This window comes from Barbus barbus (genome assembly GCF_936440315.1).
Source record: "Barbus barbus genome assembly, chromosome: 5".
Lineage (NCBI taxonomy): Eukaryota > Metazoa > Chordata > Actinopteri > Cypriniformes > Cyprinidae > Barbus > Barbus barbus.
The window spans coordinates 26502359-26528680 of NC_136733.1; the positions used below are offsets into that span (position 1 = coordinate 26502359).

At 39.1% G+C, this 26322-nt stretch overlaps 1 protein-coding gene across 1 annotated transcript in view; it reads right to left on the reverse strand.

Annotated features, from left to right (window-relative positions):
* Window positions 1-26322, reverse strand: part of LOC306870323 (extracellular matrix organizing protein FRAS1-like) — a 129078-nt gene that overhangs the window by 39398 nt on the left and 63358 nt on the right. The window contains exons 19-33 of the mRNA XM_079417533.1: window positions 25043-25183; window positions 24790-24933; window positions 23067-23222; window positions 21459-21605; window positions 20568-20714; window positions 17023-17163; window positions 15944-16084; window positions 15641-15781; window positions 15225-15495; window positions 13944-14028; window positions 11331-11651; window positions 8273-8432; window positions 7966-8141; window positions 6624-6740; window positions 6004-6118 (exon numbers count right to left, since the gene is read on the reverse strand). Coding sequence (XP_079273659.1) covers window positions 6004-6118; window positions 6624-6740; window positions 7966-8141; window positions 8273-8432; window positions 11331-11651; window positions 13944-14028; window positions 15225-15495; window positions 15641-15781; window positions 15944-16084; window positions 17023-17163; window positions 20568-20714; window positions 21459-21605; window positions 23067-23222; window positions 24790-24933; window positions 25043-25183 — 2403 coding nt within the window. The remainder of the gene's footprint in view (window positions 1-6003; window positions 6119-6623; window positions 6741-7965; window positions 8142-8272; window positions 8433-11330; window positions 11652-13943; window positions 14029-15224; window positions 15496-15640; window positions 15782-15943; window positions 16085-17022; window positions 17164-20567; window positions 20715-21458; window positions 21606-23066; window positions 23223-24789; window positions 24934-25042; window positions 25184-26322) is intronic.

A 26322-nucleotide genomic window follows, 5' to 3' on the forward strand; every position in this document is an offset into this window, starting at 1 on the left:
CTGAAAGTGACATCATTATATTAATATTAATAAAACAATCAGTTCCGTATTAAAACCTTAGAAATTAAATGAAATAGAGATTGTGGGATAAACTATTGCACATTTTAGAGTGGCCTTTTATTGTGGCCAGCCTAAGGCACACCTGTGCAATAATCATGCTGTCTAATCAGCATCTTGATATGTCACACCTGTGAGGTGGATGGATTATCTCGGCAAAGGAGAAGTGCTCACTAACACAGATTTAGACAGATTTGTGAACAATGTTTGAGAGAAATAGGCCTTTTGTGTACATAGAAAAAGTCTTAGATCTTTGAGTTCAGCTCATGAAAAATGGGGGCAAAAACAAAAGTGTTATAGAAATGAATACTATTTTTTTCTACAAAGTGTGCCAACAACAGCAAATTTGGTGTTATTTATATTAGATCTGATCGGGTACAATAATTTGATTAGACATTCTAAGAACGTGGATATTATGTAGGGTGAAGTCAGCTAAAATGGGCCACGTTTTGGTAAATGACTTCTAATACAATCAAATAAGCTATGTATGAGATCGAATGATATTCCTATAAATTAGCATGGGTCTCTTAAATATATTTATATTTTTAAAATGTGAAAAAGTATAAAAGTTTTAAAATTATGAGAGTTAGAGTATCAGCAGGTACCTTCTTTACATTCAGGTAAAATGGGCCAATATAAAAAGAGAACAACAGGTAACTTTAGCTTAAATCAGTTTATTTTTAACAATAAATTGACACTTTTATTTCTTTAGTGTGCCATAGCAACATCATAAATGTATTTCATTAAATAGAAAGTTGAATTAATATTTAATTAAACGATGCAATTAAAAATGAACTGATCATGTTGTATAGGTGTGTGTTTCTGTATTTTGTGTGCATGTATGCTTGTATTTTCTTTAAAGACTGTTATGATTTTGTATGGATACATATCTACAGTAGGCCTATAAACCTATTTTCACCCTCAGTTTCTGTGTAAAAGTGTGTGTGTGTGTATACAGCCCATGTTACTTCCTTTCTTTCCCTTTCTCTTCTCGTCTCTCTGTTTCCTTTCTTTGCTTGTCCTCCTGCCATACTGTCTGCATTGCAATTTTTTTTAAAGACTATTAAGATTTTTTATTGATACATATCTAGTCCTATAAACCTATTTTCACCCTCAATTTCTGTCTAAAATATGTGTGTGTGTGTGTATGCAGCCCATTTTAGCTGAAATTGTGACCCATTTTAGCTAAACCAGCCATTTCTACCTAACATGAACTTTTTCACAAAAATCAAAGTTTCTTTTATAATTTTTATTTTTTATTTGAAAGAGCATCTCAAAACATTGTTCATAAACCTTTGCTTTGTTGGTAAGCTTACTTATAATTGCTTTAGTACCCTTATTAGTGATTAATGAAATATTCTATGTCAGACTCAATTACCTTACAATTTCTCTGACAAGCTTCATGTAACACTCTACCCTGCCTGCCTTAAAAACTCAGACCAATAAAAATTATTTTTGCATGTGTTGAAGCAACAATGCAATATCAGTTATTGTGATTTTCTGTAAAAATTTAAAGAGATATGATTAGTGGCGTAGCAAGCTTTCTGCTTTTTTATTATATAAGAAGTCTTCTATACTCTTTGTTATAACACAAAGTCTCATCCTTCTGTAAATTTTACGATCAGATACAAACAATAAATGTGTTTTGCACTCTTTTATTTGTAGTAAGGTAACTACATTCTCCTCAGTTCAAGCGGCATGTGAATCAATGATATTTTCCTCTTTAATATTTGCAGCACAAAATAAACATGAATAAATATTTGAATGCATATTGAAAAAAAAAATCAGAACAATTTAATACAAACGAATGTCTCACGAAATCGATCAATTGGAGTTTCAAAAACATCTATAAGCCTACGTTTTTATTGTTGTTTTTCGTGTTAAGAATGACAGGTTGGATGCCACTAACTTTTTTTACAGAGTATAATTTTCACATTAACTTCACGCAATATAACATGATTTTATTATCGTAATTTTGACTTTATTGTTAAAATAGTATGACATTAAACTTATATAGTTGTTTTTCAGCATGACACTAAAACGCTGACACAGCGGCCCAAATATATATATATATATAAAAATAAATATTTTATATATATAAAATATTAAAAATATATAAAAATAAATAAATAAATAGCTAAAAATAAAATAGTATAAAGTTGACAACCCTGACTCCCCATATCTCCTCAGAGAAAAATGCAGCTTTACAGATTATAGACTAATGAAAGTGTTTTTAATTTTTGATTTGAATTATTTTTTGTTGCAAAGTAGTAATTTATAGCATTCTATAAATATATTTATCATGTCAGAGAGGAAGGTTGTCACGTTCCCTCTCGGGATACAAGGAGGTGCGGAGACGTGAAGGTTCCTATAAGGTTCTTTATTATAATCCAGCAGACAAACAGGGATCATGGGGAGAGACGAACACATCTGACGTGATGACCGGACACAGGGGCTAGGAAACACAGGGCTTATAAACACAGGGAAATTAACGGGGAAGAACAGAAACAGGTGAGGGCTAATCAAACGCAGGGCTTGGGACAAATTAACTAATCATGAAAGGAACGAGGATGGCCAAATAGGGACACGAGAGGAGGGGAAACACAAGACAAGGACTGACATAACGCCCCCCTCCGGAAGGCGTGTCCTCACGCCTAACACCATCCAATGGGGAGGGGGGGTGGGCGCTCTGGAGGCCTCCAGGGCGGTGCCCGTTCCAGGGGCCATGGCGGGTCAGGGGACTCGGGAGGCCATGGCGGGTCAGGAGACTCGGGAGGCCATGGCGGATCTGGAGACTCGGGAGGCCAGGGCGGATCTGGAGACTCGGGAGGCCAGGGCGGATCTGGAGACTCGGGAGGCCAGGGCGGATCTGGAGACTCGGGAGGCCAGGGCGGGTCAGGGGACTCGGGAGGCCACGGCCTATTTTTTTTCGGGCCTGAGGGGTTCTGTGGCCTTGGCCCTTGGCCCGGCCACACAGGCTGTGACCCTCTTACCCCCCCCCAAAATTTTCTTGGGGAAGCTCCCCCCTGGGAGCCACAGAGGAGCGGGCTCTGTCGGGCGCTCTTGCAGCGCGGACTCTGTCGGGCGCTCTTGCAGCGCGGACTCTGTCGGGCGCTCTTGCAGCGCGGGGATGGACGGAACCTGCGTGGAGCCGGCACGGGAGGGCACGTGCGTGGAGCCGGCACTTGGGGGTGCTCGGGAAGCGCGGACACTTGGGGGCGCTCTTGCAGCGCGGGGCTGGACGGAACCAGCGGGAACTCAGGAGGGCTGGACGGAACCAGCGGGAACTCAGGAGGGCTGGACGGAACCAGCGGGAACTCAGGAGGGCTGGACGGAACCAGCGGGAACTCAGGAGGGCTGGACGGAACCAGCGGGAACTCAGGAGGGCTGGACGGAACCAGCGGGAACTCAGGAGGGCTGGACGGAACCAGCGGGAACTCAGGAGGGCTGGACGGAACCAGCGGGAACTCAGGAGGGCTGGACGGAACCAGCGGGAACTCAGGAGGGCTGGACGGAACCAGCGGGAACCCAGGAGGGCTGGACGGAACCAGCGGGAACCCAGGAGGGCTGGACGGAACCAGCGGGAACTCAGGAGGGTTGGACGGAACCAGCGGGAACCCAGGAGGGCTGGACGGAACCAGCGGGAACTCAGGAGGGCTGGACGGAACCAGCGGAGACGAAGGTGGGCTGGACGGGACCAGCGGGAACTCAGGACGACTGGGCGGATCCAGCGGGACTTCAGGACGGCTGGGCGGAACCAGCGGGACTTCAGGACGGCTGGGCGGAACCAGCGGGACTTCAGGACGGCTGGGCGGAACCAGCGGGACTTCAGGACGGCTGGGCGGAACCAGCGGGAACTCAGGAGGGCTGGATGGAGCCGGCACGGGAGGGCACGTGCGTGGGGCCGGCACGGGAGGGCACGTGCGTGGAGCCGGCACGGGAGGGCACGTGCGTGGGGCCGGCACGGGAGGGCACGTGCGTGGGGCCGGCACGGGAGGGCACGTGCGTGGAGCCGGCACTGGAGGGCGCTCTGGAAGCGCGGACACTTGGGGGCGCTCGGGAAGAGCTGAGCTGGACGGGACCAGCGGAGACGCAGGAGAGCTGGGCGGGACCAGCGGGGACGCAGGAGAGCTGGGCGGGACCAGCGGGGATGCAGGAGTCCACCTGCGAGGAGCAGGCACTGGAGGGCGCTCTGGAAGCGCGAGTTCGCGGGGGCGCTCTGGAAGCGCGAGCGGCGGCGGGCTCGGGAGAGCCGCGGACGACGGCGGGCTAGCTCCGACTCGGACCCGGAAGTCTCCCAGACACCGGTATATTCCTACCCTCCAGGTCAATCCTGTGGTGTCTGGGAGGTCCATGGGGTAGTTGTAACAGGCTCCGAGCCGGAACAGGTGGAGGATGGCCGCGTCGTGCAGATCCGTCACCGCGGCGAGCCGGCAGAACTCCCCGGTGTACTCCACGAATGGGAGATCCCGCATAACGAGTGCGCCGAGGCGGGCGGTAAACTCCATCGCCATGGAGGGAGCGGAAAAAAAGGAGCAAACAAAAAACTTTCAAAAACGGAAAACAAAACGGGGGAAAAGGAGCGCCGCTTACTTTGTGGGTCCGGTCATCTGTCACGTTCCCTCTCGGGATACAAGGAGGTGCGGAGACGTGAAGGTTCCTATAAGGTTCTTTATTATAATCCAGCAGACAAACAGGGATCATGGGGAGAGACGAACACATCTGACGTGATGACCGGACACAGGGGCTAGGAAACACAGGGCTTATAAACACAGGGAAATTAACGGGGAAGAACAGAAACAGGTGAGGGCTAATCAAACGCAGGGCTTGGGACAAATTAACTAATCATGAAAGGAACGAGGATGGCCAAATAGGGACACGAGAGGAGGGGAAACACAAGACAAGGACTGACAAAAGTATTTGCTGAGTTTCGGTTCAGTTTTTGTGAAGTGCTCCTGCTGAAGATCAAGACAACCCTGTTTGTTTTCTTTATTTTACAATTGCAAAACGTTTTGTTGATAATGTGAGTGCACACAAATAAAATTATTTGCAGCTTCGAATGATGTATACTCTTACCTTTATGAGGAAAAATTATGCCATATTTTAATTTTCCACTCTTATAAAAAAAAAAATGCAAGTGATCTTGCTAGCGCCTCCATGTCCTTCAAAGCGCGCTTCAGCTTCCACTTTTAGCACAAACGATTTGATATATATCACACATTTATCTTAATTTTTTTTATTTATATTGTGAAATGCATTAAGTTTTTTATGTCTCAAATCATGTTTATTTGAGAAGGCTAAACTGATGCTCAACTCACTGTCTGGCGCTGGTATTTAAAAAAAAAATAAAAACTTGAATTTAACAAACATAAAATGTTTCAATCATATTTCTAAATAAACTTAATAAAGAAACGAAACAAAATATGTGTGTGTGTGTATATACACACATTACATAAATTGTATCTATATAATAAAAATAGCCTAGATAGATATAGTATATGATCCAAAGCAACTAGTAACTAACTACTTGAGTAGTTTTTTTTATCCGATACTTTTTTACTCTTACTCAAGTGAATATTCAGACTATTATTTACTTGAGTAAATTTTTCTACAAGTACTTTTACTTGAGTACAGTTTTTGGGTACTCTACCCACCTCTGGTTTTTCCTATAGTGAGAGAAGGTTTATGACTATTCTATGACTGTTATTTAATCCAAATTAAATGTCTAATCCACAAAAGGATATGAAACATCTGTGACATTGAGCAACCACATATTTTCTCATTATGTCTACCCTTCCATTAAAGTCTCAGCAAGTTTCTCCTTTGAAATCCTCTACTCTCTATTTAATGGTACAAAAAGGAGAACAAAACAAAACTATCAGGCTTCCATTATGCCTGTAACTGTCCTACTCCTCACCCCTATGACAATAATGGAGGTTTAGTTACCGTGGCCTGAGGTAAGCGCTTTGGTGATGTTGTAGACAAGCTTGTCGCTGGGCGTCTCAGAGTCAGTGAAGGAGAGAGCAGACGGAGATATCACAGTCACGTGATCTTCCAGTGCCTGTATACACACATACACACACACACACACACACACACACACACAAAGCCAAAAACATTTACACTGATGAAGACAAAAAAGTTTGGAGATCATATGGATCTCAGACTGTCAAGTTTTTTTTTTATGTTTATAAAGAAGTCTCTTGTGCTCACCAAGGCTGCATTTATTTAAAAGAATGCATGAATTTTTTTAGAATAGCATTTATTTAAAATATTTTTTTGTAACAATGTAAACAATTTAACGTGTCCTTGCAAAATAAAAGTATTAAAGAGATACCTCACCTACCCACCTTTCGCCTTTTTTTTTTGGTGAAAAGATTTAAATAGTAACGTATACCCTATATTTCTCACCATTAAACTGGGGAATGAGAAAGTATTTTAACAGGAAAAACAAAACACACTAGACTAAGAAGCTTCAATTAAAAAGCAGGTTCAATACCCTGACTGTTAACTAAAATCTAAGAAGAAGTATTCAGTCTTTTCATGCCCTGCTGTTTGAATCTTACAGTGATCTGCAGGTCGGCTCCAGGCGAGAGCTGAGGCAGGCCGGGGGTCTGAGGCATCACTCCTATAGTGAAGGTCTGCGTATCACCCAGAGTCTCTGGATAGACCTCACTTGAAACCTGCCAGCAAAGGCACACACACCCATGCATGAATAGACATTTATAAATGAAACAAAAACCTCCGTGTACATGCACGTGTTCCTACTAGAAAATATAAATATAGTCTCAAAAACTAATTTAAACATTTCTGAGACAATAATTGGCATTCATTAATGTACTACATTACTAAAATCACTCTCAATATACGTATTATTTTTGAGGTATTTAATTAAATCTGTCATCAATTCTAATACAACTTTATTTCAACAGTGACGTCTTGAGCAGGCACCTAACAAATAGGCTGAAGTACTTCACGGTCACAAAAACACCCCTGAGGATATAAACTAAACTGTGTCGAACTATTAAAACTCGAATCTTATTTAATGACGTCGGTGGCGCAAGGTGCAGCCTCAGGCAAGACGAGAAGAGAAAAGAACAAACAAGAAGAGAAAGCAATTTTCTTGAGGACGACAAAAAAAAAACTGTTGTGTCAAGAGTCATTAGGGGTTTAAGATGATGAATTAAATGTGATTGGATGTCCTTTAATGCTGCTTACACTGATTTGAAACTGGATTTGAAGACAAATTAGCTCATTTATACCCAAGTAATGCAGTGATGCTGGCGAAGGAGAAGTAGGACAGATGGACAAATTGGCCTAGGAGTGTGAAACAGAGCTGAAGTACAATGGAGAAAAATAGTCCAATAGCGCGAGAGAGGAACAATGTGTTTATCTCTCTAAGTGGTCTGTGTTTGCTTCATGCATCACTTGTAACAGGAGATACGCTGATCTAAAAGTTGAATGTTGTGTGTGTGAGAGAGAAAGAAAAGTTCTGTTCAAAAGTCTGGGGTTGGGAGGATTTTTTATCGTGTTTTTGAAAGAAATTTTGTGCATTCATTTGATCAAAAATACAGCAAAATTGTAATACTGTGAAATATTGTTTCAATTTATTGCAATAAATATTTTTTACAAAATTTATTAACCTCAAACTTTTGTCTGGTGCTTTGAGCACAGAAAAGAGTTTAACACTGACTGCTGGATGTGAGATGAAAGGTAATATTGTTGATTTGTTTTAAGTGGGCCAATCAACAAAAAGCACCCTAATGAAACAGAGTAACACAAAGAATTATTTCTAACCAGCCAGAAGTCAAGTGACACCTATGGCTCTACATACTGAGCCGAAGGGCTCTTGTCAACGCAACAGTATTTGCCTTAGGTTAAATTTAATGCTCACAGTGTGTGCCTCACCTGAAACTGAAAAGTGTCTCTCTGAGTCCCGGATCCATAGTGTCTGTACCAGACAGTCCCTTCATTAACATCTTGCTGTGTAAATGAGCTGGTTGGTGTGGTGTCCTGTCTATCTGGGAAGGACTGCCATGCTTCCACAGGACCATCAGCGGGCATAGACACCAGCACAATCTCTCCTAGACACATAAACATATAAGATACCTTTAGAAAGAAGCATTTGACCTTTTTACGTTTATGGCATTGAATTGAGTTTAGAAAAAAAGACAGACATTGAGTAAAGAATGCTGGAGACAGATGAGGAGGATACCGTATTTGGGCTGTCCGCTCTCAGAATGAATGGTGTACAGGATTTCAGAGTCACTGATTCCCTGGAATTGAGCACTGAGGCACTTCTTAGACAGCTGTACCATTCCTCCCTCCCTCACCCAGGTCTTGGGCACTGAACGCAGGTGAGGAGTCAAGCCAACCTACAGGGAAACCAATGCACCATTAGGATTAATGCCATGTTTATTTCAAACTATAACAGCTTGTACCTTATATTAAAGTTAAGGTTGTACGCTACAATTAAAAGGTTTGGAGTTGGTAAGATTTTTTAAATGTTTTTGAAAGATGTCACTTCCTCTCACCGAGGCTGCATTTGCTTGATGAAAAAATAGTAATATTGTGAATTATTAATTTAAACAACTGTTTTCTATTTTAATATATTTTAAAATGTAAAAGTCTTTAGTGTCACAGTCTTTAGAAATCATTTGAATATGATGATTTGCTGCTATAAAGAAACAGTTCTGAATATCAATATTAAAAGCAACTTATTAATAGTTTTGTGGAAACTGTGATATACAGGTTGAAATTAAATCGGTACAAAAGATTTCAAGGTAACACATATTCACTATTAACCAAGTCTTTTCCCTCAATAAACTGCTCATTTGCTGCTTATTAATAGTAAGGTAGTTGTTAAGTTTAGGTACGGAGTAGAACTAATGTCATGCAGAACAAGGCATTAATATGTGCTTTATAAGTACTAATAAACAGCCAAAATGCTAGTAATATGAATACTAATAAGCAACTACTTAATAGCGAGAACTGGTTCTTATATTAAAGTGTTTACGATTTCTAAGTAAAAGTATTCATTTCATAAAAGAATGTATTAACTTCAAACTTTACCATTAGGATGAAGTTTCTGCAGTGGTTTAACCATTATAAAACCACAAGAAGATGCCTTTCTTGCATTTTACATTGAGAAACATCAATGCCACAAGAAGATCACAAAGACACACGTTAATTATAGATACTCAGCTATCGCTATGCCAGGAATCATTAGATCCTAACAGGGCTCTGAACATCTCTTCACAGATAATCAAAGACCTTAAAGGACGTGGGGAGATGAAAACTCAGATTCACAGAGGAAACACTGTGGCACCCTTCCACCACCTTCCTGCTGATCCTGATCACCTCTCTGAGAGCGGGATGGATTTATAAAGCAAGGTGTTCACGGAATAGTTCACTCACAGGTCAAAACTATAGTCTGTTTCTAAAAAGCCCCACAGCTTAATTCAGAGTTTTGTTACATTTCATGTAGTGAAAAGGTTTTTTGCTGGTGTAACCTACTGTACTCAGGTTGATAAAACGTCTTGTACAGTGATAGTGATAACTGGCAATCTTTCTTTCTTTCTCTACCTTTCCCTTTCGATTTAGAGATCAAAGTGGTGGAGAATGTGGGTATTTGAGGTCTCCAGGCCACATTAAATCAAGGATCATTCACCAGTGCTGACCAATTACATGGATTAAGGACTACAAACACCAAATGACTTCTCTCGAAAAGGCTAATTGAAAGTCAGCTTCCTCTTTTATTCCTCTGTCATCATTGCAGAAATCCACATACGGTATTAAAGATCTTTTGAGATCAGGGACCTTGCTCCCAAAAGCCAAAGCCAACAGGTCATTAACTCACAGTCGTCATGTTGCCTTCTCAGCCTTCACCTCTTTCTGCTCTCATCGCCTTGTGTTGCGGATGTAACGTGACCTTTCCACTCACTGGTAGTAATGTGAGCGCAATAGACCTTGATGCAGGCTTTATGCATTTCTGCCCAATAAAACGTACTGCGATCCCACCAATAAAAACGATGTGCTATTGATCTGAAAACAGAACGTTTACTGTGAAACAGGGCTTCCATTAGTCAAAAGCTGCTTAGGATGGTAGATAACAGGCTGCAGCAGGGATCAAGGCAGGTGTAATCGGATGACACTACAGAGAGATACGTGGATAAGGAAAAGGGTGTATGGAAGGGGGGACAGAGCTTGAAAAGAACACAGTACTGCAATCTGTCTAGACATCAGCAGGCTAAGGGCATGTCAAATAGTCAGAAAGGGGTGATTTCAAGCGTAAACGGGATGGTGATGATTGAGTGTGTATGAATGGAGAGAGGTATGAGATAGGTATTCACCCTGTCATGAGAAACAATTTGTGCACTGCAGTCTATATCCCAGAATCTATCCATTGTGTCTCAATGCACCTGCACTGTGAGGAAAAAAATGTGCAAAATTGTTTCCTTAAGGGTACTTATCATATTTGTACCATATCTACAGGGTACATATTAGTACCTTAAGGTATAAATATGATCCTGTGAAGGAAACAAACCCCAACAGCGCACTGTAAAAGTAATCTGTAACCGAATTTGAGCTGTTTCTAGCTTAAAACCCTTTAATGAGGGGGTTTCAAACCCAAAACATTAACCCTACTTGCAAGGGATTCCCTTCTAAAATTATAACTGAAGCAATATAATTTTATGTATAAATAACCATGCGGGTGCTGGATGGATCTCTGCGTCTCGGGCTGAAAGCATGTAAAGACCTATTTATACTAAATTAATACTTATTAATGTTAGTATTAGTATTAATCTTGCAACATTTTGTTTCCAAAATCGAATAACTGGCTTTTATATTATCCCTGTTAGCACATTATTAAAATATATTTAGGTCTAATAAGTGATGTTACATATTTTTCACTGTACTCTTTTTGAGTGATTACATCATGATTACATCAGAGCATAAATAACACATAAAACAATAAATAATTTAGCAGTATAAGGCTCAGTCATCAAGGTGTTTCAGCATCAGGTGGAGTGCAGGAATCCAAAATTAGTAAAAATCCTTGATCTAAGTACAAAATTCAGAAGGGCTGATGACCTGCTTTTTTGGCACTTAATATTTTTTACTCTAACATGAAAGTACATGGCACATTGATAGGCCTCTAAATAATAATGTAACTAGTACATAGTTGTAAGTTCAAAACCAGCACATTTATGAAGATTAAATATGAACTGTCACTTAGCAAATCTTTTTCCAGAGTAAAATCTGTCATGTACCTTTTGCTCAATGCTGATGTGAAACAGGATGTTCTGGTAGCTGTGCCCGTCATTGACCTGCAGCAGAAGTCTGTCCCGGTCTCCTTCCGAACCGTCATGTACATATTGCAGCTGCTCACGATCCAGGTCTTCCAGTTTGAAATGGGTTACCTGCACATCACCATGCACGTGTGTCAGGTGGCCATGTTGAGGCGGATCCAGAACCGTGATGAAAACGTCTTGTGGATTATCGAGGTCACTGATGTGAAGAATAGATCTGCTGATGACAGCTGTCTCACCAGAGTTAATGTACAGAATTTGGTTGGTGATCACAGTGGGTGGCTGTGAAAGGGGTAGAAAACAAACAAAAATTAAGATTCACCAAAAACCAAGTTTCAATGAAACCGGTTTGAGGAAAGAGAAAATATTATTTAAAAAAAAAATGATTTAATATATATATGAGCCCAAATGTCCTTATTCTGTATTATTTTGCATCTACATACAGTTTTTTCCACTTTTATTTTGTAAATTAAGGCATGCAGTGGTGAGAATCCCATCAGTGCTTGACTCTTGTAGCTCAAATGAAAGACAAGATGTGTGAAAATGAGGGAAATGGAGGGCTGTTTGACACATTTGAGGTCCAAATGGAACTCGCATGGACACAAATGGATAAAAATTCTGTGAGAATCCAACCTTAATTTATCAATCATGACTTCATTCTTCTCTTTTTGGCCTAATTTTATAGTCAAAGAATGGAGATGGCAAATGCTGCAGGCAGATTCGAACTTGTGTTGTCCACATGAGCACCAAAGCATTTCATGCACAATCTGCTTTTTGTTTAAAGCAATTCACACTAATGAACATTCATTAGGCTGCTGCTGCACAGAGCTGTGGAGAAAATCAGGCCACTTTTGTTTACCACTGCACAGGGAAGACAAGAGTAAACGGTTTATTTTCAAAAGACAAACTTTTCCCTCAGGGAGGGATTATTGCTTTTTTTTTACTCTCTTTCTCTTGTAGGAATAGATTTGATGTCCTCTCTCTCTCTTCGCTTTAAGATACAGGTCCTATATTTCAGCTATAACTGCTTATTTAACAGCAGGAAGTGCTCTGATGTCTTGAGCTGCTCTTATCAGCCCATGAGGGGCAGGAATGTATTTTGGGTGTTATTTGTTGCAACGACATCCATTAGATTTCTGTTGGGGAGCTCAGGTTTCTCTGTGTGTGTGTGTGTTCATTGGGCTGGTGGAGGTCAGACAGCAAGACACAGGCAGTTCTCTGGAGACTGTATCTATGAAGTGTAACTAAATGCTGCAGAGGAATGAGCAATACACAGAGAGTGAGAGAGAGAATGGGAAGAGATGCTGGCTCAGTATGAGCTATAATGCCCTCCTCAGACTGAGGATAATGGCCAGTCAATCTATGTTAAGGATGTGGAGTGTGGACTATGGGTGTAAACAAAGATGAGTATATGGCAGAAAGTTCCAATTTTACACAGGCAAATAACTTTTCGAAAACCATACATGTTTGATAAAGGAATTGTGACACTTTGACTAAATAGACGTTGTCCTCTATAGCAGGGTTCCTCAAATCTTTCCCTGGAGGGCCAATCTGCTGCAGAGTTTAGCTCCAACTCCAACTGCCAGATTTGAGAATGCCTGCTCTATAGGCACCTCTAGGCATCAGTAAACGTTTGGACAGCCTTGAATTAATATTTTTCTTAAAAACTAAAAAAAAAAAAAAAAAAAAAGTAATTATGAAATGTTGTGCCATAGTAAATATTGTTTTAATTAATGGTTAATAATGCGATGAGAGTTGCTGAAATCGCGTTTGGTCTCGTACTGTATCGCCTATCTTGTCAGTGTGTGCACTTGTTTGGCCATTTTTAGTTGATAAACAGGAAAGTGGGTCCAGCTGAATTGAAATGGTGATTTGTTGGATTGGTATAAAAAAGGTTATTATACCGCGGCAGCGGTCGCGGCAGTCGTCGTGTGAAGCCCTCTTAGTGTGAAGACCGAAGAGTGTAAAGACCATCGACTCCACCGGGCAGGGACACTGGCAAGGGATAGTAGTATCGCTTTTTATTTAATTTCTTTATTTTCTTAAATATGTGGGTATATAGTATTTATAGAGTTGTAACTTTTTAGTTTTAGTTACTTTTTCTTATTTGTAAGTCGCTTTGGACAAAAGCGTCTGCTAAATGACAAAAGTAAGTAAGTAAAAAGTAATAAAAATCCACTAAAAATATTCACCCTAGGGTTTTGTTAATGACGTTTGAACTGATTTTGAAGACAGCACACTTGGCATTGTTCAAGGATCATGCACCACATGCACTCAAGTGAGAATGCGTCTTAGAGAGTGTTAAATATTTGCAGTGAGTGTCAAAAGGCTATAAAGAAAAGGTTGTGTGAAAAGTCTGGATATAGTTTAAGTTCATGCTCATGAACAAGGTTACACCTGTGCGTACAAATATGAAATAATTCATGCAAGTATTAGCAAATGAGACAATTAGTCCTCAAAGACTCCTGTCTCCTTTTTGTTTTATCTGTCTTGTGACTGCAGAATGAAGCTCCATTACTCAGCGTTCTTAAACAATATGTGTTTGTGTGTGTGTGTGTGTGTGTGTGTGTTTACCTGCTGGGAAAGCGCCTGTACATGAACACTCTGAGGCTGAGAGAACAGCTGAGGATCTGCTGCCCTTAACATGAACTGCCCACTTCTGCAAAACAAGCCAACATTACACTGCTGTAAATAGATTGAAGGATATAAATAACGAGTCAGGATTTTCCTACATTTTGCCACAAAACCTGAAATCATATATATTGTGGGGCGAAGCTGAAAGAAAACAGCTTTGTAAACATATTAAATAATGTCACACTGTTGAAATAACCACAGCAAATAATGTCTTAATGAAAATTATGAGCTCAGTCTCTAAACAATACAAGTCGATGGGAAGTAATAGTTTTCATTTCACATTGTGACAAAAACAAACGTGTGTCTCTGTGTGTAAAGCAGATGAAGACAATGAATAAAAGACTCGGAGAAGCAAAAGGCAGAGACCAAAATTAGAAAAAGACTGAGTGGCTTTTAAAGAGAAATGATCAAGACTGAAAAAGTGATACATTTGGGAAAAAGAGGGATGAGGAATAAAATAGGAGCGAGAGTGTGAGGGCACACAGATCACTTGTTAATTAAACCACAGAGCAGAAGGAAGCGAGAGGAGCTATTAAGAAGATAAACTGTGAGAAAGTTGAGAGAAAACTGAAGGTCAGCAGTCAGCCTGACTTAGTGACTGCCACACGATCATCACAAATGCTGTGGCTTAAGAGCACTGTGGAGTGTGTGTGTGTGTGTGTGTGTGTGTGTGTCCTGTCAAATGCCTCACCAACTTCACCAAGGTAATTAAAGCTAATGACTAGTGCACACTGCTAAAACTCAGTCCATCCCCCAAAACACACACTCTCGACACCCTCTCGCCTTAATATAAGGTCATTTTACTCCTGTAAGGCATATGAATATCCAAAATCGGTCTGTCTAAACAGAAATGGGCCATATCCCACAGGAAATGAGGAACAGAGACACCACCTAATGTGATATTTCAGGAGATGAGGAATGAAATGTTTAACATGAACTATAAATAGTGAGTATAAAATATGTAATGAATGATTGTACATCATCATATATCATCTAGTTCATATATACTGAAGACTATACTTCACTCACTCTCAGACAGCATGAATGCACTGTAATGCTGTTAATGAGAGTAATACATTGTAATCCTATCGGTGATCGAGGACATACTGCTTGGTCTACTTTTGAATCATTATGCTTTTAATAACTTCTGAACGTAAAATAAATTTCCTGGGGAAACAACCCTGGATTTATTCCGTCACTCCAGGTTACACACATACTCACTTGGGCTGCTCTTTGTCATGAATGAAGCGCACAGCTCTACGTTTGAGCTGAGTAAAGGTGAAAGTGTCGTCTCTGCCCAGTGCTCTCTCTACGTCATCCTCCAGGACCATGAGATGCCCGTTACTGGGTGGCTGAAGGAGCTGGAGCAACATGCTCTCTGATTGGCTATCTGCATCCTTGATTGACAGGAGTGCCGGATTCAGAGGCTTAACTCCACCAATAGGAACCAGCAGAGAGCCATTGATGTAAAGAGATGGAGCGCGGCTGTTTGCTGTAGAAACAAAACGGATGCGATGTTCAAACAATCCTACAGTCTTAACAGTATAAGAAATTACTATAAATGACAGTATAATGAATTTTCCACAATTCTAGCCATAAAAGCATTAATTTCTATCAAATATGTGAAGTTAGGTTACCAAGGCAGGCTCTTTTTTTTGCGTCAGAGTAGTATCCATGACCACAGTCCAGGATGCACTGGCCACCCTTCAGGAAGGAGTTCTCAGCACAGACGTGGCACTCACCTGCACTCGCACACTCCAAGCAACCAGCTGAGCATGCTGGGAAATAATAGCAGACAATCTGTCATCAGATTCAGGTAGGACATGAGAGGGAACTGCGTTACACCATACTGAGTGCCTCTAAAAATGGCAGGCTTGTAAACAAACCAAAATGGGCAATCTAGGCAGTCACGACCATTCTCCCAGATTCACAGCACTCACCGGTGCACTGATGGGTCGAGGCATCTAGAAAGTAGCGCTTGCCGCATTCCAGCACACACTGTCCGTTCAATACAACATATGGCAGCTGGCAGCGTTGGCATCGGCCATGGACGTGGCACTGCTCGCAGTGTTCATCACAGCCTGTTCATGGAAAGAATAATAGAGAGAAAGGCTGAAGACACGAAATTTGATTAATATTGAATGAGATCCAAGTTTTCGTCTATCTTTATACACTTTACATACTGACATTCTTTATAATTTACTGTTTAAAAAGTTTGGGGTTGGGAAGATTTAGCGTCGTCATTGTCACATGATCCTTTAGAAATCATTCTAATAGGATGATTTGCTGCTAAAGAAACATTTCTTGTTAATAACCATGTTATAAACAGTTGTGCTGCTTAATATTTTTTTGGAAACTAATACTGTCATTTTTTTTCCCAATTCCTTGAACAGAAAGTTCATAAGAACAGCATTTATATTTTGGAATAGAAATATTTTGTAACATTACAAATGTCTTCACTGTCACTTTTAATCAATTTAGTAAGTCCTTGCTGAATAAAAGTATTTATTTATTTAAAAAACTCTTACATTATTACTAATATTACTATTATAATGCATTTATAAAACATTAATAATTTATAGTGCATTTAAAACTGATTAAAATATAATGCATTATAAATAAATTTAGTTTCCTCTTGCATTCTGCTAAACTGCTTTAGTATCAGTGAGTTAAATTCTACATGCTACAATAACTGGATCATAATTAAAATTCACTTATTGACCTATGGATATCTAAGACTGAAGAAAGTTAATTTTAAGGAGTCAGGAGCTTCTTCAATTCAGTCCATAACTACAACACTGCTGATAGACTTGTCTTTCAGTCTCATTTGAAATCAATCCATTAAACCTTGGCTATAGCGCAGCAACTGATGTTGGCACTATACAGCAGACATTAGAGGGCCTGCCTCCCTCCCCGACTGTGACAACCGACTGAGAGATTGAAATGTCAAAGTTTATTGAGCTGGAAAATTGATTGGTTGGACTCATAATGAAGGTTGTTATTTTTGTTGATGACTGACTCAGACATCTCTCAGCATCCTGGTAGAATCCCAGTGAGCATCCTGGCACACAAATGCCATCCTGCAGGACGTATCCCTCCATGCACTGCAGACAGTCACTACGCAGGGGTCCGCGGCACGCGTTACAGCTCCAGTCACACTCTGAGAGAAACAGAGCGAAAGAGAGAGTGAGTGGGAGGGATACAGAACGAAAATATGATAAATTGGAGTGTGACTGAGGAAGAGAGTAAAATAAGAGCAACTGAAAAAAGAAAAAAAGGCCAGGAGATAGTGATAAGAGAGCATGAAAGAAACTAGATTTGCATGTGTTGAAGAAAATACCAGCGCTTTCAAGGCAATGCATGATAAAGACAAATCACTTTCAATTCATTATGTAAATTCCAACAACATTATTGTTGGCATTAATGCAGGAATGGAGGACTTTTTAGAAATATCAATTAATAAAGCAATACACCATTAGAGGCTGTGTGTTATAGTGATTATACTGTATGTAAAGAGTGTTCAATACAAAGTGAAGTGTTTAAGTACTCCACACATTTGTTTTTGTAGCGTAGTGACAGATTTTGTCTTCCGCATTGTGACATATGTACATCTGAGTGAACAAGATTATTAAAAAAGAGTGAGAACTTGGTTCTATCTGTAAGTTACTGATTGGATGAAGGCAGATAGCAGTCAATTATAAGGAACAGGCCGGTTTAAGTGGATTAGAGAATCTGGCATATGTCAACAGAGATATGTATTTCATTTCACTGGAATAACATTTTGATTAAAAGTTACAAGGTCAAATTTTGCTTTACAAATAACACATATACATTATTATGATCAATAAGATGAAAATAGAGGGGATAAATTCCCATTAACATAATACAAAATATATCAATGAACATTAAATAGTTACATTTATTATGAATAATGAATAAACTGTTTGTCCACCAAGTAACAGTTCATTAATCTAACTAAAATATGTTTACAGTTGGCAAGGCAGTACCTTAATATTTAATTAACATAGAAAGTGCCATTTGGACCTTTCTTTTTTATAAAACTATTTATAATTAATCAATTTTATAGCTGTTACTTTACTGTTGATTTTAGCATGGTTGGAAAACTGTATTGACCAATTAAAAGCCATTAACACAACAATCAATTTTACAAGGGACATTTTATTTAAATTTAGCCTGATGTTAAATATGTTAAACTCTGACATTTCTGAAAACCATAAATAGACAGTGCATCTAAGGCTGAAATTATCTGAAAAACCAAGCTTGAATAGTGACTGTACAAAACAGAAATATGAGGGATTTCAATACGCCGCTTGACTTACAATGAGAAAGAGAGACAATGTTTCAGTTCTCAAATCATCTATTAAAGAGAGCGCTAGCCGACCATTTGATAACTCACCAGCAGACCTCCGCTCTCTAAATCAGCTCAGCTCATTAAAAAGCCCCATCACGCTCTTTCTGTGCTCTATCTGTATAACCTCATCATCTCTCCCCCCATTCACCAAAACCATCCTCCCAAAATATTTCAAACATTTAACTGAAAAAAAACAGTGGCTAACTACATTTAACACTACATCCAATTCAGAACTCTCTGATGACCATAAAAGTAGCTAATTTGTCCATATGACATTTAAACTGTGTCCTTCTTTCACATTACCCATCCATAAAGACAAAAACAATAATGATGTGCTGCATTATTAAAGTGTTCCCTCCAAATATTGTCAAGGTAACCTTCATTCACTGTACTGCAGGGGTAAACAGCTTTACATACCTATAAAGCATTCAAATGCCCACTATTAATTTCTTTCTTTCTGCTTCACTCAATATCACACACAAACATCCAAATACTCAAGGGACAAAAACTAATCTCTACAGTATCTCCTTTTGATCTCCTCTGCAAATCCCATCAAAATGAAAGAAAGGTCTCACGGTATGGGGTCTATGTTCAACATCCAAATCCCAAACCACATCGCATTAAGATCTGAACACACTCACAATTATTAACAGAAAACAATCTTCTCTGCAATTACTCTTGCTAGCGTCTCCACAGTAATCTTCTATGAATATATATTTGACCTTAATTACTAGAAAACAGATACATCCTATTTTTCCCTGCTGTTCTGTGTGAGTATGTATGTTAGATATAATGGACTGGACACCATGTATCATACACTTGCCAACTTTGTATGTGATTACAGACAGGGGCGTCATGCACTCATTATTTCTGAGGGGGCACGAGTTCGGAGGGGGTATTTGCTCGTCATGTGACACACAGCAGCCACAACAGCACTTATGTTTTATTTATTTTTCCTTTTTATTCAAAACATTCCCAAACGCATTAACTATATCATGAAATATCTTGATTCTCACCTTTATAGATTATGTTGATCTATGGTGGGTGATGGTCAAAGTAACCTAATAATGTAATCTATTAATAAAACCTGTCCATGGGTGTCATGACATAACATTTTTAATACGACTGACTTTATATTTTATGTGAGTTTAACATTGAAAGTTAATGTGAATAAAAACATTGCAAGTTAGGCTACTAATCATAACATTTTCATTGTACAGAAAGCGAGCAAAGCACATTTACATTTTCAAAGAACATTTTCACTGACAGTCTAGTTTAAGCACTCTCAAAAACTCCCATTTAAATCAATGGAGCTGTTTACACTATGAAATTAATATCTTAAAGATCCGTACACACATGTGCACTTTGTTGTTTCTGATGAGAGAATTCGCCAGAAAGAGGTATTCAGTCAGTGAGCTAGTGAAGAAAACACCAGCATTTTAGCAATGACTCATCTGGACACCTCTGATTGGGCATTCATAAGCTCAACAGCATCGTGTGTGATTGGTTATAATGCGCAGTGCTGTAAAAACGCGTCTGTATCTGGCTCAGCGCCAGCCAGCGAACACTGATTTGAATTTAGCAGCTGATGATATGATGCACTGAATGTTTTAATCACGCCGGTGTGATTGTATTAAATACAGAAAATATTAATCGGCTATATTTTGTCTTTTGGAATCTGCATTCAAAATCCACCTGGCTCAAAAATCTGAGGGGGCACGTGCCACTTTGAATGGGCATGACACCTCTGTTTACAGAGAAAAACTGGGCATCACTACCAGACTTTCAAGTCATTCTGAACACAACAAACTCAAGAAGAAACATGCGCCTTGACACGTGACAAATGAAAACAATATGTGTTCTTAAATCGCCTCAAAATATCAAACATGTTTGATCCTCCATCTGGATTAATTCCGGAAAAAGTCTGGGTCCATCATACACTTTGACCTTCTGAGAGATTTGTATACTGAATTCCAGCCTTTATTATGATGAATGTTTAATGTCTATGAAGCAACAAAAATGAACTTGGCTTCTGAGCAGTACAAAAGCAATAAATACAACAAACATACATATCAAAGAATCGCTGAAACAGAAACAGTGTAGTTTAACAATACAGGAAAGAAATGAGGGGTAGTGTGTAGTCTAAATGAAGATTATTCAATGTTTAACAGTGTAACCTGGCTGAGACTCACCTCTGCATGTGCGTGTGGTGGTGTTCAGGTAATACTGATGAGCACAGCTCTCATACTGACACTCCCCAAACAGAAGGACTTTAGCTGGATCTCTACATGATGTACACACACCCGCCATCTCACAGCTCAGACACTGAGTGTCACAGACTGAAACACACACAATAATCATTTAATCAATACTTATCAGACAGTCAGATGCACTTTAAAGGAGTCATGAACTTTGTACTGGTCTCTCAGTTCCACTTTTAATGTTATCAGATTTTTTACATCAAAAAGCATTATTATTTAGAAATAATTGGCTATTTTCTATCCTGTTTTGATCCCCTCATCAGAACGCTCTGTTTGAATATGCGTGGCGGATTGTAGACTCGGAAGTAAACAGCCTACATCCTACACAGATGGACACTGCTGTCATTTAGGTTAAAAACTCATAAATACTCAGTACATTTCAAATGATCTGTAATAATAGTCAAAGCAGTAGTGACCACGTTATAAAAACAGTTGCTCACAGTGATGTGTTGCAACATTACTGTTGGATCCAATCTTTCAAATTGTGCCTTGTTTCTTCCACTCTTTCCTAACGTTGGGATCAGAAGGAAGGCACTGGCACTGCACAGTGTCTTGTCTTTGGAGCCATGCTTATCGTTTGATTTCTGGGTAGACCTGTGTTTGTCTCTCGTTATTTACACTACATGTGCGAATTGGTGGGTGGGGCTAAACAGGCAGCGATGTAGAAGCAGGCGTTGATCTTCTTCTGCGGAGGTGGTGTTTAACAGCACTATTCTGAAACTTACAGGATGTTTTTACAGTACAGTGACCTCTTATATGTCAAAAGATCAAGGGAATTATAATTTCTCAGTTCATGACTCCTTTAAGTAAAGGTGTACTTACTTTGGCACACCCTGTTTTCATCAGCGTAATATCCAGTTGGACAGTGAGGGCTGCAGAGACCTGATGGGGCCAGAACCTCATGGGCCAAACAGGAAGTACAGGAGTGAGGACCATCACCACTGCACTCCTCACAAGAAGTGTGACATTCTGGAGAACATAGGCACAGGACAGTAAGAATGATGACCAGATAATTAGGATGGTAAGAATTATGATAATGAGAATAAGATAATTATGTCAAATGTTTCTCAACTTTGGAAATATGTTAAGTAAGGCTTCATTTACACCTTAATATAATACTATATTATGTTAAGATGTGCTATATATACACTGTGAACTGCTGTTGTATTTAATATGTATAAAAGATGCAAATATGTTTGGACAGGACATATTGATTTAGACAAGACTCCGTTTTAGCAGATAAAGGTTATTAAAAACATAGAAGCTTGAAAATTAGAGCAACACTTCCATTCATTTTGACATTTTATTCAGAGCTGTTGCCAAGGACATTTATGTTTCATGACAGTATTATAAAAGACAGAAGACATACACTCTCTTGACATCACCAAGCAATTAAAGAAGGTCATAACTGTTTATAGATCACATCAGCATCTTAAAAGATTCTGCATTAAAGGCGAGCACTACATCACACTCCCTAATAAAAACAAATGCCCCGTCTCATCTACACTGTCAGCAAAGGAGCCACTCTCAAAGCATAACAGGTAATTGCATCATGGTTATGAAAACAGAGGCTCTGGCTATATTACATTGAGAGATCATGTAGAATGACAAACTAGTGTATAAAGAGGATGCTGGCACTGAGATTACACGCTGTGTGTGTGACTGATGATGCTCAATCTACATAATGAAACTCAATGCTGGAAATAAAGCAGCACACGTTTTTCTCAGAGGATGACATTTAGATGATGTTGAAAGATGTGATGAATTATCAACATGCGATGCAGATTAGGGTTGCACTTGAATGTACTCTGAAAGGCTTATTGCCAGGGTTGGATATCACAATCATAGTTTTATCCATAAAAACTTTCCCTCTATAATCAGTTAATCCAAATCAGATTGCAAACGTACAATTTACAATTAGCTCAGAAGGCCTACTTTTCAGTTTAATTTATGACTACATATAAATAGGCAATCTGAGAAATAACGCGAGCAAGGGGAGTTGCGTAAAAACAGGACAGCGTAGCTCCATTGCTCCCATTATTTATTCATAAAGATGTTTTAGATGTTATGTGAACATGCAAATTCTTAATTGTTTCTTGAAAATAATTCAATCTGATTTCATGCATAAATCTTGCAGTTTGCAACATCACATATTGTCATTGCATTATCTCACAAAATCATTACAAATCACGTTTGTTGCACATTATAAGTAGGACACAAAATGATTTCCTATATATAAGTGACTCTAGAATGATTAGTAATATTTCATAGTTACAAATTTGATGTGTGTTATTGCTTGATCTAGGATTGTTCTGCATAATAATGCAGTGGATCATGTGTAGCCTGGTTGTGGGACTGCGTTTCATTGTTTCATTTCATCTGCGTTGGCCTGAATTCACTTTTTAAAAACATTTTTTTATTTAAACTTACTTTTGCAAGCTCCGTGCCACCGGTAGTATTTGGGTGGGCACTGTGGTACACAATGATCTCCCAGCAGCAGCATCCTTGGAACCTTACACCACAAACACACAGTGCCAAAGCCAGACTGCAGGTCTGCCACACACCACTGGCATCCCTCCTCACACTCTGATAGAAAAACAAACAGACGGTGAACGTATATTATTATGCATATCCATAAGAACTGAACAGAGGAAACGGAGGAAAAAAGATTTTATCAGATTCTTATCTTCAAAATGTTCTAAAGGAGTAAAAGTAAACACAGTATTATCTGTATAACCTCTCTCACTCCTTATCAGCTATGAGAGCAGACTGGCTTCATTGCCATGGACACACTGAGGGCGCTGATAATAAAGAGATGCATATCAACCAATGAAAATCATTTCTCAGGCTGAGTGATAATATATAGGCATGAGGCATCGGTACAGATTCTTTGAATTATATATATAGTTCATGCTTTATTTACTCATATAACAGGATATAAACAAAAAAGGAGGTCAGTGAAATGTTTCCGAAGAAAAGCAGTTACTCAAACAGTAAAAAGTGCAGCTGTAACCTTCAGTACATAATAAAAATAGGAGCTCTGACAAATCGTGAAAAAGAGAATAAGGTTACTTTAAATGTTCTTATATAGTAAACATACTGTATATTTCAAGATGTTGACAATAACAAATCCTGGTAATTATTGTCTGTGGATATTTCATGTTTTTCAGATAAACTGCATATATTTGGACATTTCAATGTCAAAGTCTTTCTGAACGATTCCACTAGCACTTTACAACAGCAAGGACATATTTACAGAACATAAACTCATCCAACCTGAACCATTTCAATATCAGTCCTCAAGCATCCATTTAGGAGCCTTTTACTGTTACATAAATCATACAGGTCACCTTATAACAAAACATCACAATACAGGTTTACACCAGTTTTAGAAAAGTTTCACATTAGACAGTATGCAGAATGATTTTAAATGGCCCATATTTTCTAAAAAGAGTGTTAGCATATGCATAATTATTAGCATGCCTATTATTAACATATTGGCTGTTAATTACTACTTATAAAGCACATAAATGCTGTTTATTTCTCTTCAGAGCAAATCAAAGAATTCTTAAAAAAAAGTAAAAAAGAGTTTCCACAAAAATATCAAGCAACTGTTTCTTGCACACTGATCACTAAATCAGCATATTAGAATGATTTTTGAGGATCATGTGAGATCATTTTAAATTTATTGTTAAACACTCACAATTTGTTCTTTTTATTTTAAAACTGTTTATGCCTGCTTTGACTGACAGTCACATTTATCTTCTAGTGTGGATAAGTGTAGACTTTCTGCTTCCTATTTGTTTCCTCATGTTTATTGCACAAAACCTCCTCTCTTTATGAGACACATACTGGTACTTCAGCCACATTTTATTAAGACCCAACTAACAGCATAACAGAATTGGCTAGTTTCAGAAATAAAACTGACTCAGAACACATTCGACAAAAGAATTAACATATTTCCCCATTTACGCACTCTTGGCATTGACTTTACAACAATAGCTGACATGTCCTTTGAACACCAAATCCTCCCCTGAAGGCAAAATGCCCATTTGACACCTTAAACCCAAGCTGGTGCAATGATTGAGATCAAAAGTGTCGCCTGGAAGCATTTTAAGAATGTTTTGGTGATGGAAGATTGATTTTCACTCACCAATGCAGTTGCCCACAGCATTCAGGTACTGGCCCTCAGGGCAGCTAGTTCTGCAGTAGCCGTTATGGAGACTGGCATGGGCTGGACAAGCAGAACAGTCAGCCTGAGACAGGCCCGTACACTCCTTACATGATGGATGACAGGCTGAAGGGAGACAAAAGAACTACATTACATTCATAAAACAATCTACTGAATTGTAATAATCCACAGGGACACAGCCTGTGAAACAGAACAGAATAACACCCAAAAACACCTTGGCAAGTACGGTCCTGAACATGGAAACCATGGGGACATTTATCGAGACACTGCCCTTGATGAAGGACACTGGGCCGTATACAGGAAGTACAATTCTGGAAACTTCCACCAGTGCAGCCTGAACATGAGATGTGACATTCTGAGAGAGGAAAATAGAGAGAACGTGATATTAGTCACAGTCTTATAAACAAACTCAAACTGTGTACCAGATACCCCAATAATATAATATAATTAGTGCTGTTTTTTTTTTTTACTAATTAATCGCGATTAATCCCACCTAACATTAAAGTACTTTTATATTGTAATAATTTCACATTCAATCTTCAAATTAATGTACAAACAACATAAAAACAGTATATTTTTAATATTTGTTTAATGGCATCTTTTTTTTTTTATGTCTGAAGGCCAGTATCACTGATACCAATTAATACTGATTTCCCTATATAAAAAAATCCCCCTAATATTTAAACATTGACTATAGCCATGCAACATTACATCAAGAGCTTTCAATTTTAACATTTAGTAGACTTTAAAAATAACTTCTAATTTAAGTGAACTTAAATCTTCACATAAACCCATTATAATAAATGTCATATTTATCTACCTGTGCCACTCAGCAGAAATATACAGAAATTGAATAAAGTTATCAAACACTAAATTCTAGACTAAATACAGATGAATCCTTACAACTATAAAAGTTATTGATTTCCTCTTTTTTCTTTTGTTCTTGGTGAACAGTCATCACAGCAGCTGGTTATTAGGTTATTTTGGCTTCTATTTCTTTAAGAGCTGCCTAAACCGAACATGACGTGGATCTGACACGCATCGTATTTTCTCTCAACTCTACGTTTTCGGACTGATTTCAGGTCAGACCCATTTCAGCTGACGAGTTGCATCGAGTGTGTTAGATGAGGGAGACAGTGCTAGGATGCTCCAGGACAGTTTTGAAAACCATTTCAGAGACATGTTCTTAATAACTCATATATAACATATTACATGCATGCACAGTTTTATGGCAGCTTTAATCGCCTTTTTGGTAACTTCATGACTTAACTGATCACGACATTGAATACTTGTAGTTTCTTTCGGGATTTGATATGAAATGATAAAGGCTATGCGCGTGCTGGCACCTTTGTTCAATACAAAATATATAGATATCTTTTGTATTGAAGAGCACACGCTGCGAGCACAGTACAGTTTCTGCACTCGTTTGACTCGCGCCTGACGTTGAAGTAAAGTTGAAGTGAAACGTCCCCTGTTTGATGTGCTAGTAAAGAC